At 38.6% G+C, this 13,704-nt stretch overlaps 1 protein-coding gene across 1 annotated transcript in view; it reads left to right on the forward strand.

Annotated features, from left to right (window-relative positions):
• LOC136691801 (copine-9-like) overlaps window positions 1-13,704 on the forward strand; it is a 127,329-nt gene that overhangs the window by 108,962 nt on the left and 4,663 nt on the right. Inside the window, exons 16-20 of the mRNA XM_066664615.1 lie at window positions 543-724; window positions 6,303-6,430; window positions 8,435-8,537; window positions 8,968-9,025; window positions 13,528-13,601. Of these exons, the coding sequence (XP_066520712.1) occupies window positions 543-724; window positions 6,303-6,430; window positions 8,435-8,537; window positions 8,968-9,025; window positions 13,528-13,601 (545 nt within the window). The remainder of the gene's footprint in view (window positions 1-542; window positions 725-6,302; window positions 6,431-8,434; window positions 8,538-8,967; window positions 9,026-13,527; window positions 13,602-13,704) is intronic.

Here is a 13,704-nt window from a genome sequence, read left to right on the forward strand (position 1 = left end):
TTCAAGTTTTATTTTTATATTTATTTATTTATTTATTTAAACTAGGGCAACTCAAATAAGCAGATGCTGTGTAACAGCACATTGTGCTAAAACACTGTCTGTACTAGAAACTAATACTGAATTTATTGAAATTACAGCAGCAGTGTGAATATAGAGGGAGCTCTGATATTAAAGATGGCATCAAAAACATAAACATGGTTTTGACAGACTTTAACTACCCAATGGCCCCAATAAAAATGGTGTTAGGTATTTGTTACTGTAATGTCTCATTTTAAATATTGTGAATGGGTGATATTCAGAATTATTTATTGTACGAGCTCTACTTCTACTATGACCAGCATAAATGAAGCCCTAAATACAAGTGAAATCAGGATATTTATATTTAGGCTTTATTTGATGCCTGTCATCAGTCTTTTCACTACGGCTGCTATGCAGACTCTCAAAATGAATAAGTCTCTGGACTGGGACTCAGCCTCAATCCCAGAGCTGCTCATTAGGCCAAACTACAATAAAGTGTGTTCCCAACCCCTGTGTGTTGTTAGGGAACCCAGCCCAGCCAACTTCGCTGCACTACATGAGCCCATACCAGATGAACACCTACGCTATGGCTCTGAAGGCGGTTGGGGAGATCATCCAAGATTATGACAGCGACAAGCTCTTCCCTGCGTATGGCTTTGGAGCCAAACTGCCACCGGACGGCAAGATCTCTCACGCCTTTCCTCTGGTGAGATCATTATAATAAATCTTAAACAGCACAGCAGCATTGCAATACAACTAAATTCATTCCTCTTTCATTCTCCTTCACTGGTATAAGCACAGTTACCACTACAGCTATCATATAAAATTCATATATTATCTGACATATATGACTGGGAAATTCCCCTGACATTATATACATAAGACAGGATTTGAGGGCATAGTGGTAGGGGTTGCTCTAAGGGTATAAGATTAGGGGTTCATGTATTTTACAGGATACACTGAAAAAGTAATGGCTAAAATGTACTCAGTTCAAGTGTGCACATGATTTCTTCATGAATAAAATATATTACATCATCAGAATTATAGCCAAATATAAATAATTGGAAAGACAATAGGCCTACTGTCTGCATTAATTTCTCATCAACTGTGGAAAATTTAAACCTTTACATAATCCTGTGCATCATCACTGTCCAATTAAAACATTTTTCTCCAGTTTTACTAGTCATTTGAACACAGCTGCCCTTCACACTGTGTAAAAATTTCATGATGACTAATCTGACTAATGACTCTTTGGTCTGAACGTCTGACTAATCTGAATTTATATGGACTAAAAATGCTCTAAAATAACCTGGAGTTAAATCTTTTTTACATAGACTTCCACTAAATGTTAAAATGTTTTTTTTTCTTTCTTCTGTAAAGTTGCTACTTGGATATACATGTTTTTCACTGGAGAGCAATTACATGAGGGAATGTATTAGTCATTCCCAGTTTGATCAGTTCTTACTTGGTCTGTAGTAATAGCTTTTTCAGCTGAAACAGTGCTAGAGAATATTTATTTATTTTTCCATTCATTTCCATTTGCCAACAGCTGACCAGGTGTCCTTGTAGCTACAATTAATGTGCAGGCCTTATCCGTAGGATGAGTGTGTTGAGCTCCAATGACATACTATGGACCTCATGTATTCCAGGAAAATGAGAAGCCTATAGTATGTCATTGAAGCTCAACACACACATCCTATGGATAAGGCCCTTGTCTATTACACCATATTACTGAAAACAAATCAGGGTTTAGTTCAAATATTAATTCCTCAGACATTTGCATGACTTCCGTGTCCGTTCCAATGCAGCACAGCAAAACAAATCCAGTGTCATAACTCTGAGAGTGAGAGAATAGCCTTATGAAAAATGAAAGACCTGAATAAACTCTGGTTATGAAATATGAAGCACAGGGTGGTAACTCAAGAGTCTGCTTAAGCCCAGAGGCAAGAGCGGCTGGCCGGACCGACTGAGAGAGAAAAGATAGAGAGTAGAGGAGAGGAAATGAGAGATGGAAGAATACAGAGGAGAAGAAAATAGAACAGTAAAGGGATATACTGAGTCACGAAGCAAAGTACTTCACCTCCCAAGACTGAAAACTTGCTTCTCTCTTTTATGAAAAGAGGGAATAAAAGGCAAATTGATGAAAAGCAGTCAGGGAGTCTTTGATGTTTTTAGAGGACATACTGGGCCAATGCTTTAGTGTATTAGTCAACAAATAAGCCATTGAAATAATGAAAACAGGAGAATTATCCTTGAGCTTCTGCTGCACTTTGTCCATGAGAGAGAGAGAGAGAGAGAGAGAGAGAGAGAGAGAGAGAGAGAACAAGAGAGAGAGAGAGGGTGGAAATGACAGAAAAAATAAAAACAGGGGGATAGGAGAGAGGAATTGACAATGAAGAAAGAGATTGAATGACACAGTGGGAGTGAGGGGTGTCAGTTGTACTCCGAGAGTGTGGAATCCTTCATACTTCATCACGTCACTCATCAAGACTCGAGCTTTCAACTAGTACCTGACTAGCTCAGTCTCAGTCAGTGAAGTAGTCAGTGGATTTGTGTTGTCAGTGGTAAAGGAGTTAAGAAGAGTGCCAACATTTTTTCTTAAGTTTACCATCCAGGTCATAAAATGTGTTGTTACCACTTCCTTTAAAGGAAATATACACTGTGATGTGATTCTCTGAAATTCAAATAGATACAATTTCAAGCCAAGCTTAGGCAAAGGGATGGTGTGGTGGTGGTTTAGGACAGGATCAGCTGCAGTTGTCCATGAAAATGTATGACCTGTGTTCCTCTAGGCATGCTTCTTTTGCCAAGCTAGGTAGACCTTGCTCACTTTTAAAATTTTGTACTTGCACCAGTGGTAAAGTAGACTAGAGCAAGTCTACTTGCTACTTGCTACTAGTAGAGAGCAAGTATGTGGCTCAATAGACCAGTGAGGGCAAGCACAGTGTAAATTTAATAAAGAAATGTCTGTCTATGGACTGAAGTTATGGCCAATCATTTGTAATTTTATTATTGCCATTTTATAGAATTTTATACGATGTGTAAGTGACTGTGTGATGTCAATGTTTAATTTGAGCCAGATCCTGCCGCACGTGCTTGAGAAAATATTTACGTGGCATTTTGTATAGAAAAATATTGTCTCTCGCTCTCTTTCACTTACTCTTGTGTTTGCTCCAAACAACCCTCCTCCCTCCCCTTGTGCCCTGTGTGGTATTTATAAGGAGAAATAGATTTGCATTCTGGTTCCATCTGGGTACAGGTGTTTCCTGTACAAGCTGTCTTTGCTTCGTTTAAATTTACATTAACATTTTGGACATTTGCAGACGCTCTTATCCAGAACGACTTACAAAAGTGCTTCACTGTCTACTCAGAAAATGCCTTTGCTAGTTTATATAGGCTAGAATCAAAGATACCTCAAGTTTAGATGCAGCCTAATATGGAGACCTAGATACCCACTTCTCACGTACTGCACTTTACACTTATTCAATAATCATTTGAGTAATAATAGGATTGGTGTAGTCAATAAATCTGAATGTATTATGTTCCTATAGATGTACTGAATGGTGTTCCATCAACTCCAAAGAACACAGTTCCACTGCTCCACAGCCTAGTGGTTTTTAACTATTTAAGTATTTATTTATTACACCTCTGCTTGGTACTGATGCCGAGCTTAGGCCCATGTCCAACTGCTCCAGCGGTCTCCTTACATTTCTAGCTTTTCTGTGGCGATACAATTCACAGTCAGATTCACATATAGTGGAGAGTCAGACATAAAATGTGGAAAGACTTAAAAACATACCTGGAGAAGTCTAGAACTTTGTAGAACTGTAGAGGTATATGTGGTTTGCCTGCATTTTATTTGTCAAGAGCTATTTGTAGCTGTTAACTTTTACTCTCCTTGAAATACTACAGTAGCTGTAATCACCATCTCTTAATTAGAACTTACCTTAGCGTAACAGAGCTGCTGCAGCGTCATGCCAAAGCAACTTCAATTACAAGAGTGAAATATTAGCAAAGGATGCCTCGCTGCTTTTGTTCTTGTGTTTGAATTCTTTAAACACTCTCTCTCCCCCTCCCTCCTCCCTTCTCCTCGCTCTATTTCCTCTTCTCTTGGTTACTGTCAAATCAGGGCAGTTGCAGGGAAATGATACAAGATGATGATGACCCAAGCATTGACCTTCAGGATTCACTGCACATTGTCTCATTTTCAGCAGGGTCCAATCTGCTGTGTACTGCTCCATGGGCACGAGTGCACTGAGCTCATTCCTTTCGGAAAGAGATTAAGACGGAATTCCATTTGATTCAAAAGCAAATTTAATTTTGACCGGAGAAACCTGAATGTGTCAGACATTTTTGGAAAAGGTCACCCTTGCTTTCAGCGGCGCACGGAAATCCCTAAAATCAGAGAAGGATGAAAAGCTGGTCACGCTCCTGTAAAAAACTATTCTCTCTTAGCCCCATTCAATCTCCTTTTCTCCTGTGCACTGCTTGTCAGGGTCGGAGGGGTCATGCTCTCCAATCTGCCACAGTGGATCTACCCATCTAATGCACAGCCACGTATCAGCACTGTGGATACGCCAGAGGCCACTCCACTCTCCAGCACTCTGAGAAGATCAGGCTTACAGCTCATATAGAGATCTAGAGCCGTTTGCTCACATTCAGTCAGCTGAGGCTGTATTTAATGAGGGAGAGACCACATTTATATTGTCCTCCAGGACACAGTAGAAAAGCTTACTGACTTCAGAGCCATGGTCAAGTGTGTCTTCTCAAATCTGAGTCGGATGATTAACTGCATCTGAAGAAGTTTGTGAATCAGTGCCAAACTGAGATTTCTGGATATTATTCTGGCTTGTTATTTAGGAGAAATCGACAACTGTGCAGTCACTGAATTTGAGGATGTGACAAACGGAACAGGACTGGACCCCCTTTCAAACTGTGGATATTGCAAAATAATCGTTCAAGTATTTAAGCAAGAAATTTAGTTTGACACAAGCCTATGCATTACTGCTTCAGATGGAAATGTAATCTCTGTTGCAAGGAAAATAGACTCCTCTGTACAGCGTCACTTTCTTTTATCAAAAAAAATCACAAATCAAAAATTTTGCACTGGATATTTGAATCTTATGTAGCTAATAATAATATGCCTATATTAATAAGTCAGATGATTCTAATGCCTAAATCATTACATTAGTGCCTTTCCTTAAACCTGACCTGGGCTACTCATTTTTTGTCTCTATAGTATGAAAAAAACATGAATGATGCTTTTTTATTGTGATTGTGGTTAAAAATTTTTTTAAACCAAATCCTGCAGTTGTATTAAATATCTAAAGAAAATATGATGCCCTGCTATGCTAAGGAATGTAATCAGTAATCAGGAATGTAACCATTCAACATTTAGTCAAAGAGAAATTAAGAGTTAGGAAGAATCTGCTTCCTATGTGAGGCAGTTCATCATCTACATTAATACTAATGTCACAAACATAACATTCATTTTTGGTGCTGTTACTGTTGACTGGTAACTTGAGATTGTTTACAATTACATAATAATAAACTACATAGATTCCCATTCAGGTTGTGGCCCTGACTTGTGCTCAGTGATTCCAGGTAGGATCTGGATACATCTCACTGTTGGAACAAAACTATGGATATCTCCAAATCAGCAGCTTTACAAGAGTCAGTTTCAGTGTAAACTAATGTAACAAAATCACATTTCTACTGCGCCAGTTTTTGAGACATTTAGACACAGTGAAAGGGCAGGAGTGTCAAAAAATGAAAAATAATAGCAAATTCCTTAATAGTACATTGAAAGTGTGAGTGTGTGTCACCCTGAGAGGGACTGGCACACCCTACAGAGTGTATTCCCGCCTTGCTATGTTATCTCTTAAATTGACATACTAGGCTTTTTTATACAGTGACAATATGGCCAAAAGTTTGAGCATACATTGTAAGACTGCATTAGGGGAGAGAACTGTGGTAGTAGAAGGATGAAGCCCTTTAATGAGCAGAGGAAGCACTGAGAGAGGCCTGAGGAAGTGGCAGAGTAGTGGTGAGATGTGAAAATGGAATGTGAGGATGAGGGTTTTACAGGACATTAATCTGGAAGGAAGGACACCTTCAGACATGAACACCCTTTTAAAATTCAGTTATTTCACAGCTCTGTGAATGAAAAGTTAAATATTATCTGATACTGTGTATTTTATCTGTACCGTAAAGTATTCTATGATTTGCATAGATTAGGATTAATACAATTTCTTCCCCTTGTTTATCTTATGTAAAAATTTCAGAATGGTAACGGTGAGAACCCTAACTGTGTGGGTATAGAGGGTGTGCTGGAAGCTTACTACCAGAGCCTCAGAACAGTCCAGCTCTATGGTCCAACAAACTTTGCGCCAGTCATTAACCAGGTAGCACGGTAAGACCCACACACACACACACACACACACTAAGTTTAGATGTGCTGTGTCAGCGAGCTCTTCTGATCCATTGTTCATTTCTGATCTCGCTATTTGCCCCATATTTGTTTACAGCAGGTTCATTGCCATAGAAATAATAATAATATAGTAATATCATGTTGAATGAGTGGAGATGGTCGTTGCTTAATGGCACAGATATACTGACTATAAGCTTCAAGAACTCCCTCTCTCTCTCTCACCCATGCACACACACACAAATTCACACACAGGGATGAGGGGGAGGACAGAGATGTCAGCATTCTCTCTGTGCTGTGGCTCTCACTCACTCCGCTGTTGTTAGGTGAGTTTAGTCTACTTCAGACTCAGATCATTGGCCTTGCACTCTGTACACAGTGCTTAAAACACACAAAGTATACTACTTCAGACAGTTGGCTTTAATGAGGATGGAGAGAGAGAGAGAGAGAGAGAGAGAGAGAGAGAGAGAGAGAGAGAGAGAGACGTGCCATTTAGTTGGTTGGTGATTTTGCCCCATGGGCACACCGTGATGCTGAGCCAATCAGACACAGAACCAGTGGGACCCCATACTGCCTGCTGTGGGGACTATTACCTGTGCATTTCTCTCTCTCCCTCTCTCTCTCTCTCTCTCTCACACACACACACACACACACACACACACACACACATCACTTATATATGCCTCCTCTAGTAACAGTCAAGACCTACTTATATTCATGAATGTAGTTATGAGAATCAGCAAAACAGCTAAACATGCATGTGCTAGAAATAAGTATATTTTTATTTTATTACTATAATTAAACTAATTTTAGGACATACAATATCATCAATAAAATCATTTAGCTAAATTGTTTCTTCATTTGCTCTGTGCGCTTTAAAAAAATAAGTAAGTAAGTAATAATTTTTAAAAGCACATCCATATTTTAGAATTTCTTTTCTTCATCTTACTTACATCTGACAGTATTTGTTTTGATGTGATATGATTTATTCATGTATTAATTATTTGGATGTTCCTAAAATTAAATTTTAATGCATAGTTCTGATTTGTTTACCATCAAACTGACTAAGGGGAACCATTTTAATTAAAATGTATTTAGGTTTCATCCATGTTTCACCTCACACTTTTGTGACTAAATTAATCACCAGACATTTTTAGGTTTGTTGTTTATATTTTTATACAGATAACATGTGATACACCTAATTTAATTACAAAAAATCAATAAATTCCCAATCAATACACTCTAAAATTATAGTGTGTGTTTGAGAAAGGGCTTTATTCTCAGCAAAATGGAGTATTTTTAGTTGTTATTATTATTTAAGGCTAGTTCTGATTGTGCCTCCACTGGTAAAGGGAGTGAGGCATATACGGAAATGTCAAAGTGACATTTGTACATTGTTTACCGGTCTGTGGGGAGTAATGGGAAATGATATTCAGCATTTACATAAGTGTGTGTGTGTGTGTGTGCGTGTGCACGTATGTGTGTGTGTGTGTGCGTGTGTGCATGTGTGTGTGTGTGTGTGCATGTGTGTGTGTCAGTCATGCAGTCAAGGCTGACAGTCCAAGATAGCACAGTAGTCTTTACTTTCTCTGGGTTGGTAGGATGGCCCTCCTTTTTCCCATATGAATCAGGGTTATTCTAGACAATGCTGGCGTCTGTTAGCTGTCATGACAGATCTAGACAGTTAGTATTCTCTTCCAAATCTTTTGAGCTGCCCAGTGGTGTTTTGTTAGTGGCAGTTTTAAAAGCTGTAAGGAAAGCTGGCTCCATGTTTGGAATAAAAAGCCTGTAGTAGTTTGCAATCTCCTGTTGTTTAAAGACCTAAAGACAAGGTGATTACATGAACTGAAAAGAAGATATTATACTATAGTTCTCTCTCTCTCTCTCTCTCTCTCTCTCTCTCTCTCTCTCTCTCTCTCTCTATCTATCTATCTATCTATCTCTCTCTCTCTCTCTCTCACTCTGTGTGTGTGTCTTTATGTATCTCAGGACAGCGGAGGATGTGACTGATGGTTCCCAGTACTTTGTGCTGTTGATGATCACAGATGGAGTGATTTCAGACATGGTTCAGACCAAAGAGGCCGTCGTCAATGTGAGAAAGATTCCTCTTTACTTCACATATAATCTGAATAGGCAAACATAAAATATGTGTTCCCTTTTGTGGAAATAACAAGTGCTGATATGATACAACGGTTTAAATTTCTGGAATAGAGCTGTGAGGACTTGATTACACTCAGCCACAAGAATGTTGGTGAGACCAACTTCAGAGAACAAAGTTCCATTGATTCTTAGTTACTCTAAAATATTATTCAGATTGACTTAACATTCTGGACACAACTTAATTCTTCCTTAATTTGTTTTATTTATAGCTTCATATAGCTTAGCGTCCTGCTAATAAATTGACAGCTACAATATGCTCAGAAGTAGCAAATGACATTAATGGTAATATATGTTGTTTGAACACTGTTCTATTAATGGTCATTCTTGTGTGTGTGTGTGTTTGTATGTGTGATTTCCTTCAGGCCTCTTCTTTACCCATGTCCATAATCATCGTAGGTGTGGGCCCTGCTGAATTTGATGGTGAGTTTTTGCTGTGCTTATATGAGAGAGAGGGGAGGGGGGGTGAGAACAGCTTTAATTGACTCAGCTGCATACACACACACACACACACACACATACACTGTGTCCTGGGTAATTTTTATAGCAAGTGTAAGTCCTCCCATCTCGGTTACTTTAGATAAGTTATGCAGTGCAGCCTAAAGCTCAGTGTAAATGTAAGCCCTGCCTCTGCCTTTACCTTCTGGCTATGCCTCAGTTTCTCTCTCTCTCTCTCTCTCTCTCTCTCTCTCAGCTAATATTTCTATCTGTTCCATGACTACTGAGTAGGCTTAATAATCTCAATTACACATGTGCACACACCACACATACAGTGTCCTGGGTAATCATTAGAGCCTGTGTTAGTGCTCCTCTCTCAGTTATTATAGCTGAGTTATGCACTGCAGCCTAAAGCTCAGTATACTCTGTACACTCTGTGTCTGAATAATAAGGAACAGTAATGATGAGGCTTCATTATACACACACGCATGCTATTGGAATTATTTGTTTGGAAAGTTTGAGGCAGGGATTCAGAGAAAAGGCTCCTCAAGCTTAATGAGGAGTGATCTCTCACTCAGGAAGCTAGTGTGCATCCGCGGTGTGTGTACTGTGACAGGGTGGATATAACACGTTAAAGGGGAAGGCCACCATTTATTCAGAATTTCTGATTTAAAATACAAATACAAATAAAATATAAAATTTACAGAAAAATATAATTTCCTGAATGAAAGGTTGGTTCCTAGATAACATAAATGCATATGTATTATATATATAAATGCACATCATGTGCTGTCTTATTAAACATTATAATTCCATTTGATGATATATTGATGATGGACAAAAAAATGAGCAGAAATTTCCTTCATATGATTTTGTCCTATGAACACTGCAGAGCATAACTGCAGTTTATTTATATTTATATACACCGATCAACCATAACATTAGGACCGCCTCCTTGTTTCTATACTCACTGTCCATTCTCTCAGCTCCACTGACCACACAGTAGGTCTTTGTTGTTTTACTGTTACAAACTTCATCTGTTGTTTGCCCCTTTTCACCCTGTTCTTCTGTGGTTAGGATCGCTACAGGAAGGCCACAAAGCAGGAATTATTTGGGCACTGCAGTGACACTGACATGGTGGTAGTGTGTTAATGTGTTTGTACCAGTGGATAAGACACAGCAGTGATGCTGGAGTTTTGAAACGTCACTCTGTTAGACACACCTACCTTGTTGGTCCACCTTGTAGAAATAAAGTCAGAGACAGTAGCTCATTTGTTGCCTCATAGTTTTTGTTGGCCAGCCTCTAGTCCTTCAGTACTGGACACAGGAACCCACCCACAGGATGATGTTGCCTTGATATTTTTGATTGGTGTACTACACTCAGTCTAGCAGTGACAATGAAGGCTTTAAAAACTCAAGCAGCCCTGCTGTGTCTGATCCACTCATACCAGCGCAACACACATTAACACACCACCACATCAGTGTCACTGCAGAACTTAGAATGATCCACCAGTCATGTCATACCTGCTCTGTGGAGGTCCTGATTATTGGAGAAAATGTGGTAGGAGTCTAACAATTTATACAGAATACTATAATTGTCCTCCTGTATGGTCAGTGGAGCTGAGAGAATGGGCAGTGAGTGCAGAAACAAGGAGGTGGTCATGGTTGATTGGTGTACATGCCTTAAATTAGATATCTCAGTGGGGCAGGACATTAGCGCAACAGGTAGCGTCAGCCTGTGTTTGTGCATTCAAGCCCCACCTCGGGTGGTTCTCCATGAGTCAGGCATAATATGTAATGTCCATGTCCCTGACTGACATGTACATGTTAATGAAAGTCAAAATACAGCAAAATATCTGTTGTCTAAAATGGCCAACTGCAGCATTCTGGTACACTGTGTTTTGTTAGGTTTCATTTTCATATTGTACCCTAAATCACTTTGACAAGTCTGTATATCCTTATTGAAGAGCTCTGAGCAGGTTTGGAGAAGTGTTGTACATGTTTGCATGTTGAAAATTGTTGACTGTTGACTTCCTATGTTTGACTTTCTATTGTTTTGGCTTCTTATGTTAGCATTTTAGCTTGTGTTTAAAACTAAACAAGCACTATTAATTCACTAAATATGGGTGATTAAAGTAGAAAATTGTGTAAATAATATTCTTCATTCAGCCGTTCCTGTGGCTTTTATTTGGGCTTACACACATTAAGTAAATTGTGTACTGGTTAGCAGACAAAATAATGTAGGCGATTTTATTTTTAACTCAAGGGAAAAGATGGCACAACAGTGGCTGAATTTATCTGTTTAATTTCAAACTTAATTTGATACTACTAAAATCTGCTTAGAATGCAAATACAGAGTGCATTATGTTCAGAATAGTCTCAGTTGTCTAGTTTCCTCAGCATTGTGCCTCTCATTTGCTCTGTTTTGTTCTTACATTTCCTTCTCTCTCACTCACTCTCCCCTCATCTTGCCCCTGTTCCCGTCTCTATGTCCTCTGCCATCTGTCACACCCCCTCGACCCCCTGCCATGTCCCTTCAGCACGACCATTTACATACTCACACAGATCTCCAGGATCGATAGCTTCATTCTTTCAGACACACACACACACACACAGAGAGAGAGCGAGCGAGCGAGAGAGAGAGAGAGAGAGAGAGAGAGAGAGATAGAGAGAGAGAGAGAGAGAGAGCACCCTGGAGAAGCAGTGCTTTAAGCCTGTGCCACCCCTAGAGGCTCAGCTAACTGACATCTGCCTCAAGCCCACACAGAGACACACTAACACACACACACACACACACACACACACACACACACTCATATGCAGCCACAAGCAGATGCTCCCCTCTCTTTCTTCACCTAACTCACTAACACACACAGAATTATAGTAAATGCAAACAAAACACTAGAAAACAATAAAGTATCTACATACTCTAGAAAAAGCAACGGACAGTCTCATTTAAAGCACTGGAAAAGATACATTTTCAGTGCTGCTTCCAGATGACAGTCCAAGATGTGCCCTCTGACAGAGAATCACCACAGGCCACTCCAGTTCTCATCAGGGAGAGAACTCATACAAGAAGTCTAATAACTTGTAGATTTACTGTAAAGATGCTTTTTTATATTAGTTGCTAAAGCTCTCTAACTTTAGACATCAAGATAACTTTAGATATTATTATCGTTCTTTGTCATTTTTTGATGAGGTACAGATAAAGCAAATACTTACAGTAGTGGGTCCCACATACACTCAAATACTGAGAATGTAGACTGGCACCATCAATGTACATCTGTTCTATATTTGTAGTTCTGTTTAATAACCTAGATGTATGAATGTGACATTTCACAGCAGAAATTCTCAGTTAATTATTATTATTATTATTATTGTTGGTGTTGTTGTATTATCAAGAGCTAATTAGAATATTTTCTTTAAACTGTAAAAAATCAACTCACCTGACTGGCAATAACAAAAAAATTAAATATCTATCTCCCATTAGAAAAAGAAACCTGAGTTGTAAAAAATTATTAACACAATAAAAATGGATATCTGTAAAATATACAGTCATAACATCAGGAAATAACATAAACATCAAGGCAGTCTGCCCTAAATACTGCAGTGTTTAATGCACGAACATTTTAACTGGCTTTTTCAGCAGGCTTGCTTTACATTTATAAATAATCAGGTTTCCTCTGCTAGTATAATGCTATTTCAACAAGTGCATCTGTGGCTTTTCATTTTGTTTAGTTAAAGATTGTAACAGGCATTACGTTAAAGTTTTTTCTTTGAATCTTGAATTATGTGTCTGAAAAAAAATGGCTACATACAAACTTTATTGCTTTTTCTAAATATAAACAAATTATGAAGGTGATGCCTGCAAAACATACCAACATTGGGGACAGAGGCATTTTTACCACTGAGTTACATAATCTTTACATTTAATTATACTTAGAAGTAAGGATATGAAGTTTTGCATGTACATTTTTGCCCATTCTGCTAAAGGGCTTGATACAATGCCTCAGCTGCTCAACGGTCCAATGTTGCCACTTGTTGCCACTGTCTGATTTTCCTCTTAATAATAAGCTAATGAAAATTTGGACTACTGGCACACCAGTTAAGCACATGCAGTCTGTGCCTACAAAGCCACTCTGTTGTAGCATGTACACAATATTGCCCGTTATTCACCTGCTGAAATAACCATGAACTTCCCAGGTAAAATATATCAGTATCTTGCAGGCATTAAAATCTATGTTTATATTAAGAAAAGTCACTAAATTCAAATATTGGATATTTTTCATTTTCAAGAGTATTAAGAAATCACAGATTCTGTTTTTTAATAAATATTTTTATTATGTTTGCAATAATACCAACTTTTGGCAGGTGGAATTTATGAAGTAGACAAAAATTCTGATAAAGTGAGGAGATTCCATGAGAAAATGATGAATCACTAGGAAATAGTGTGTATGGTTCACGTAGTGCCTGTTTGTTTTCCACAGCAATGGAGGAGCTGGACGGTGATGATGTCAGAGTGTCTTCAAGAGGGCGCTTTGCTGATAGAGACATTGTGCAGGTAAAGAAATACTCTCTCTCTCCTTTTTTGGCCTGTAATCATGACACAACTTCCTCCATTAACTTCTAAATTTCAATCTCATTTTCTCTCTCTTTCAAACTCT

The sequence above is a fragment of the Hoplias malabaricus genome, chromosome 3 (assembly GCF_029633855.1).
Source record: "Hoplias malabaricus isolate fHopMal1 chromosome 3, fHopMal1.hap1, whole genome shotgun sequence".
NCBI lineage: Eukaryota > Metazoa > Chordata > Actinopteri > Characiformes > Erythrinidae > Hoplias > Hoplias malabaricus.